The sequence below is a fragment of the Lolium perenne genome, chromosome 2, assembly GCF_019359855.2.
Source record: "Lolium perenne isolate Kyuss_39 chromosome 2, Kyuss_2.0, whole genome shotgun sequence".
In the NCBI taxonomy this organism is placed as follows: domain Eukaryota; kingdom Viridiplantae; phylum Streptophyta; class Magnoliopsida; order Poales; family Poaceae; genus Lolium; species Lolium perenne.
This window is the reverse complement of record NC_067245.2, coordinates 158,691,616-158,698,861: the sequence shown is the minus strand read 5'-3', so window position 1 is coordinate 158,698,861 and position 7,246 is coordinate 158,691,616. Positions and strand designations below refer to the sequence as shown.

General features: G+C 47.7%; 1 protein-coding gene across 1 annotated transcript; it reads left to right on the top strand.

Annotated features, from left to right (window-relative positions):
• Window positions 1–204: 204 nt before the first annotated feature.
• Window positions 205–6,782, top strand: LOC127323462 (eukaryotic translation initiation factor 5B). The gene is made up of 10 exons (XM_051351601.2): window positions 205–1,689; window positions 1,795–1,895; window positions 2,001–2,091; window positions 2,185–2,295; window positions 2,381–2,446; window positions 5,238–5,297; window positions 5,372–5,971; window positions 6,071–6,241; window positions 6,334–6,453; window positions 6,551–6,782. Exons 1-10 carry the CDS (start codon window positions 376–378, stop codon window positions 6,614–6,616), a joined length of 2,700 nt encoding a protein of 899 aa, XP_051207561.1. The 5' UTR covers window positions 205–375; the 3' UTR covers window positions 6,617–6,782.
• Window positions 6,783–7,246: the final 464 nt, after the last annotated feature.

Sequence of the window (7,246 nt, the reverse complement as noted above, 5' to 3'; positions counted from 1 at the left end):
TTGATCAAATATGTACTGTTTACCTAGTTTGTTTTCCATCGGACTGTGATATGTAGTGTTTACCTTAAATTAGGGTCGCCCGCCGCGTGTCGTTGCGAGTCGGCGTGTGTCCATAGGAGACTTGGTTGCCACGTTTTCTAATTCTACTGATGCTCTTTATATACTGGCCCGTGAACGCGTCCCCCGGTCACCCCGTGCCATTGCGTATTCTGCGGTCCTCCCTCTGATTCCTCCCGCGCGCCGCCGTCCTCCGCCGCCCCGATCTCCCCACGCCCGCCTAGGGTTTACGCCGGCGCCACCGCGCGTGTTGTTGCCGCTGTATGAGCAGTCGCTTCGCCAACCTGGACCGCCGGCACATTACCCGATCTCGTCCCCATGTCGTCGAGGAGACCCGCGGGCTCCCGCGCCGGCGGCGCGGCCGCCGGTGGCGTAGGCCGGAAGAAGGTGGCTAGTGGCGCAGGGGTCTTGAGCCTGCGGGCGCTTCGTGAGGAACTGGCTCGCCAGAAGGAGGAGGAAGAGCGGAGGGCGCGTGAGGAGGAGATGGAGATGGAGGCGCAAGCGGAGAAGGCGAGGAGAGAGGAAGAGGAGAAGAAGAAGCCCACGGAGGAGGAGGAGAAGCAGAGGGAGGAGGAGAGGCAGCGGAGGAGGCGGGAGGAGCGGAAGAGGGAGGAGAATCGGCGTCTGGAGGCCGCACGGAGGCGGCTCGGTGTCACCATCGTCGCTGAGGGTGGAGCTGCAGCTGGGGACGGTGACCGGAAGCGGCCGGTTTATGCCTCCAGGAGACCTAAATTGCAGTCCAAGTCTCGTGAGGACGTCCAGTCTGAAGTTGATGGGGGAGGGATCCAGAGTTCGATGCAGCACTCTGAAGAGGAAAATATCAATGCATCACATGAAGATGACATCATCACAGTCAATAATGTGCTCAAACTGAGGGAGGCATCATGCGCTGAATCATCGGAACAGGGCAGAACAATCAATGGTGACGACGATGATGAGGATGCTTGGGACAACAAGAGCCTGGATGAGTATGATGTCATGTCTGATGGTAATTCTCGCTTGTATGGAGGAGAAGAAACAGAGGAAAACCATTCGATTTCCTCTGCTCCGGTTCTTAATTCAGACAATATGGCTCAGGAGATTGTGGAGGATATCTTGATTGCTCAGGATGTTGCTTCAAGTAATGGATCTGGAGATGAAAGGGAGCTTCGTGCACCAATATGCTGCATCCTCGGACATGTGGATGCTGGAAAGACGAAGCTCCTTGACTGTGTCAGGGGTACCAATGTGCAGAAAGGGGAGGCCGGAGGCATCACGCAGCAGATTGGTGCCACCTACTTACCGGTTGAAAACATAAGGAAGAGGGCGGGCTTAAAGCCTGAAGTCGCCATCAAAGTTCCCGGTTTGCTCGTAATTGACACCCCTGGTCATGAGTCCTTCAGTAAAATGCGTTCAAGGGGATTGAGCTTGTGTGACATTGCTGTGGTGGTAGTTGATATTACACGTGGGCTTGAGAAGCAGACAATCGAATCCCTTCATCTTCTGAAACGCCATAATGTAAGGTTCATTGTCGTCTTGACCAAGGTTGACCGCCTCTATGGGTGGAAGAGCTGCCCCGATGCACCAATAGTGAAGGCACTCAATAGTCAATCTGATGATGTCCAAAGCGAATACAGATGGAGGTTAACTGAGGTATATTCCCGTGACATCCTCTGCATTTGTTTGGTAACTGCAAACTACTTTGAATTTCATTAGTTTCTTTGAAGTTTTTTCTGACAATTCGATTTATGTAAGCAGGTCGTAACACAGTTTAAGGAAAATGGCTTCAATACTGCACCGTACTATGAAAATAAGAAAATGAAACAAGTGTTTAATATTGTCCCGACCAGTGCCATAAGGTGCGACAGTTGTATACTTCATTACTTATCTTTAGTTTAAGTTTCAGTTTCTCATATGTTATTTGTAATTTTAGCCTTTGATGAACTTGTACTGTTATCCTCTAGGGGTGAAGGTGTTCCAGATCTTCTACTGCTACTGGTGCGATGGGTTCCCGAAATAATGATAGAAAAGCTAGTCTATGACAATTCAGTAGAGGTTTGTGCATTGAACACTACTATTCCGTCACTACTGAAGTTATCCGTTAAACTATGATGTTGCTAATGTAATATTCTTTCCATATTTGTTCAGTGTACAATACTAGAAGTCAATGGAGATAAAGATCTAGGAACTACTATTGACGTAGTGCTGATTAATGGTGCACTGCACCAGGGGGATCAAGCAATTGTTTGCACTAAACAGGTACCACTTTCTCAAATTTGAGACTACATGCCACCTTGAATGTTGCCACAACACTTCATTCCAACCATAACCTTTTCATCTTCAGGGGCCTGTCACAACCATTATTAGAGATTTGTTGACCCCTCATCCAATGAAAGAACTCAAAGCTAAGGTGAGTCCACACTTATTTTTCTTGTGTGCAATCATATTTTTCTTGCAACTTTTTTGCTTGACGATAGATAGGCAGATTTGCTCAATGCTTTGAACTTCTTAGCTTGAATGAAAACGGATCTGGTATTTATGTTAAGAAGATTTGTGATTTGCTAGGGATGTGTGCTCTGCTCTTAACAAGTTAACATTAAAACTATGCTGTCCTCTTCTTTATATCCAGTTATATTAAATTTATGTCCAAACATGCATCTAGATGCAGAAACAAGAGTGGACTGGTAGGGTGACCAATGGAAAATTTAGCTTATTGCTACTATACATCTAGGAATAATGATTCAGGATGCAAACTCTGCTGGAACATAAAAAAGACTAGTGGTAACACAAATTCACATGTTCTTGAATTGCTGGAACAATATGCTAACTGTAAAATATAAAATAGGCTGTCGCTTCTTGGTATATCTTTGTAAGATTAGATTAGATTAGATTTTTGGTCTGATAATAGAAATAACATATTCTCAAACTTTTTAAATGGAAGTGGTGGATGAGACACCCATAGGACAGTCAGTTTCATTTTTCAAATAAGAACCCAGATTTTCCAAGTGAGCTAGGCTAACTTCTTCATATTGTTAAACTCAAAGAAGCATACTCAGTTACTTGCCAATGTCTTGTTTTCTTTTAGTTAGTTTGGTCATCAATAATGCCCTTAGTGTGCTTGGCACCCACAAGGCATTAGCATCTATTTACAGTGATTGGCTTGCATGCTGAGTTCTGCAAGCCTTTTTTCATGCCCTATCCTTCACTTAAGCACATAAAGAATGCCGATATGTTTGTAAATGTCTACGACCACTTGATTCAGCTAGTTTAATTGCTGCCTCTTTGGTTCAAAGATTTTTTCCTATGATCTTTCCATACAAGTCTGAAGGAAAATTTACATTGAGTCCGTCCTTTGTCTCAATGACGACTATGGCATACGCCTAATCCTTCAGAAATGTTACTGCGCTTTTGTGTGGTACAACTTTTATTAGTCATTTGTATTTTCGTTGCTCACGACTGGTGCCTGATTATAAATGCAAAGAGTAGTTTGCAGCTGCACCATTTTGTAGTAGTTGAATTGGTCTGTGCTATGCTGCTGAGACCATAGATATTACATTTCGAATTAGTCTTAGGAAAACCGCTTCGCTCTCCTCGGGTCGCCCCCTCCAGGCGACCGAGGGGGCGAAACCCTAGCCGCGCCGCCACCACCTTCCCCTGCTCTCCTCTCCCTCCTCGTCGCCCCTAGAGGCGCCGCCGGGCTAAGCCCGCGACGCCGGTGAAGGGGGCGGCGAGGATCTTGGCTCTCGGCTCTCCGTGCGGTGATAGGTGGGGGACCTCCGCGCGAAGCTTGCCGGCGCCGGTGTGGGTACTGGATGGACACCCTTTGCCCTGATCTGCTCCTCCAGGAGCGGCTTCGGGCCAGGGTGGCTCCGGCCGGTGCTCTCCCCGGTGGGGGCCTGGGCATCTGAGGCGGCGGCCTTGCACGGTGAGGGCGGCGTCGCCGGCGGCAGGGGCGCCTGCCGGTGCTGTGGTCTGCTCTCCTTGGCCGCGTGGGCGGCGAGGGGGCGGAGGCTGCTGCTCGTGGCGTGGAGGTCGCCCCGTCTACCTCCACCTCAGATCTGAAGACGGTGGCTTTCCTGCGTGCGGCTTCCACCTCGGTGCGGCCGGTGCCTGGCATCTCGCCGGGTCTGTGTCCTCGGGGTGGCGGGGAAGGGAGCTCTGGCCCGGGGGTAACCCTTGACCGGCGGTGGCGGTCACGACGACGACGACGCGCTGCGCCTTTCCCCTTCCTGGAGGCGCCGTTGAGGTCTATCTCCCTTTCCCCTCTCCTCCTCCCGGGTGAAAACCCAAATCTCTCCGATTTGGCGGCGGCGGTGCTTTGGCGCCGTCCCCTTGTTGAAGGCGCCGTCTTGGGTTGGAGGAGAAGTGCTGAGCTGCATGCTCCGGCGGCTGCCTTTAGCGGCTTTGTCGTGTCTTCGTTCGGCGACTTCAGTCTGAAGCTTGCGTCTTGATGGGCGGTCAGTCCGGCGGTCGACGACGGTGTTTGTGGGCTTCGCGTGCGGAGGTGATCTAGGTAGTTGTTCGGGCTCTGGGCTTCCCGTCCTTTGTGACCTCCGTATGCTAGGGAGCTTCCCTGCCTCTCGACGGTGCGGCGCCCTTCGATCCAGGGCGAGAGGGTAGGGACCTTCTTCGGAGGCAGAGGCGGATGTCGACACTTCGACGGCGTCTCAGGCGATGACGATGGCTGGATCTTTCTCCTGACGTTCCTCCTTGACCGGTCTCCTCCAATGGTTGATCAAGCGGATAGATGAGGGCCTCAACCTCAAGATGTGTTTCTTGTAATCCTCTTTCTTGTGGTGTGGGTTGCCTGTAAGCTGATCTTTCAGCACTCTGTTATCTGCCGTTGTGACGTTATTAATTTAACGCAGGGCTACGGCCTGCTGTTTAAAATAGATATTACATTTCATGTGGGCAATATGCTTGTCCAGAACCTTGGTTTTGTTCTACCCATCATTCGAACAAAACATTTGCACTTCCATTCCCTTGGGCTGAAATTTGGGTTGAATTTACCAAGTCCTGTTTGATGCCATATTTATAGTTCTCAACGGTCTTGAATCTTCTGTGCAGTGTGCTCTGTTTGTTTTAGGTTCTGATTTTTTATTGGACTAACTCAAATGTTAAAAATTGTGAGGCCAACTTAGTAATAGAGTATTTTTTTTGGATGGTGTACCAAATGTATCATCATTTCTGCTCTTTTCCAGGGCGTATATAAGCATCACAAGGAGCTTAGAGCTGTACATGGGGTAAAAATTGTGGCACCGGTGAGTTCCATATCCATTCTCATGCCTTCTCAAATCAATTGTCAAACTAATCATTGCTTGTTTTTGTTTTTCAGGGACTTCAGCATGCAATGGCTGGCACTTCTCTCATTGTAGTGAAGCCAGGGGATGATTTGCGACAAGCTGAAGCAGCTGCAATGCAACAGATGAATATAACCATAAGCGCGACGGATGAGAATGAGGAGGGAACAGCAGCAGAAGTAAGTAGGGTCAAGACTTGCAAGGAGGGTCTCTATGTGCAAGCTTCTAGTATTGGAACCCTGGAAGCTATCATTGATCACTTGCAGAGCAGTAATGTAGACATTCCTGTCAGTGATTGGAACTTGGGCCCTGTCCACAAGCAGGATGTCGTGAAGGCAGCTGCCATGCTGAACCGGAAAGAAGAGTACGCAGCCATCCTGGCCTTTGACGTCAAAGTGATGCCTGAGGCTAGTGTCCTTGCAGCTGAATCAGGAGTGAGGATTTTTATGGCTGATACAGTATATATGCTAGTCGACAGCTATGTTGAGCACATTAACGGATTGAATGAAGCGAAGAAAATGCAATATGCAGCTGAGGCAGTTTTCCCATGTACCCTGAAGATTTTGCCAAACCGTGTCTACCATAACAAAGATCCAATTGTTTGTGACGTCGAAGTTCTGGAAGGTGTTGTGAAGGTACTTCTTTTAGCCGTGTGTTGTCAAGGGTACAGATATAGTATGAGTTGATCTTGTTACTTACTAGTATGTAGTGGTTGATTCTTAATTGCATTTCAGGTTGGAACCCCTATTTGTGTTTCTGTTCCAAGTAAGGACCCTATTTGTGTTTCTGTTCCAAGTAAGGATAGAAGGGAAAACATAATTCACAGCCTTGGAAGGATCTCCTCCATCCAAACATCCAACGGCAGTCAGATTTTCTCAGCCAGGAATGGACTAGTGTCCATAAAGGTATGCATTAGTGAATCCATAAGAGATGATTATTGTTATGCCAATTGCAAATTGGAAGTTCAAAAGCTAACAAATGCCATCACCTTCACCAGATAATGGGTGACAATCCTCAGGAGAAATCCCGATCTTATGGACGCCATTTTGATGATAGCAATGAGCTGCTCAGCCAAATCTCGAGGAAATCTATTGATGTTCTCAAAGAGTACTATCGGGTAAATATGTTCACAATGCTGCGGTTCATTTAACGTGGAGCAGTATTTTACCCTTATGCATAAAATATTCTAACACTACTGAATTTTCTTGATACAGGATGAAATGACTGATGAAAATTGGCAGCTTATCTGCAGGCTAAAGAAACAATTCAAGATAGCCTGAAGCGTTGGGAGATTTATTTTTACCACATTTCCTTGTCTCTATTTTCCTCTCTTTCTGCTTTGTGTTCCAAACACTTACTTGCACACATATCTACCTATATTTGTAATACTCATAATGATGAAACTCAAGACGTTTGGGCTTTTACATTTGCTATTAATCGTGCTCAGTTCATGCTGTACATGTGACCTTAATTTAGTGTGATGACGTTTGATATAAGCTGTTCATGTGCTCTTCTTAATCGATTAAACAGCAGGCGTTGATGCGTGGTGGTGGTTGATCCGTGGTCTAGCTTCCAGATGAAACCAAAATATTTACATCACAGTTTGCCAGCTGGATTGCATCTATGACGCAGCTCCACTGCTTATGCATGAGTTTAAGCTCCACTGCTTATGCATGAGTTTAAGCTTCACTTATGAACTTCTACGGTGAACTCTGCTGCTGCAGCATAATGCCTCAGTAGCATTCTTTTGCGTCGCGATTCAGCGATTGCTCCCTCCGGCGTTTCCATCATTGCCGTGGCTGTCATGTGAAGATTGCCACGGCTAGACCGGCATTGACTTCGGTGGCCAGTGAAGACAGTGAGCTCCCAACGCCTGAGCAGTACATAGGGTTGTTTCATATGTGCGTTAT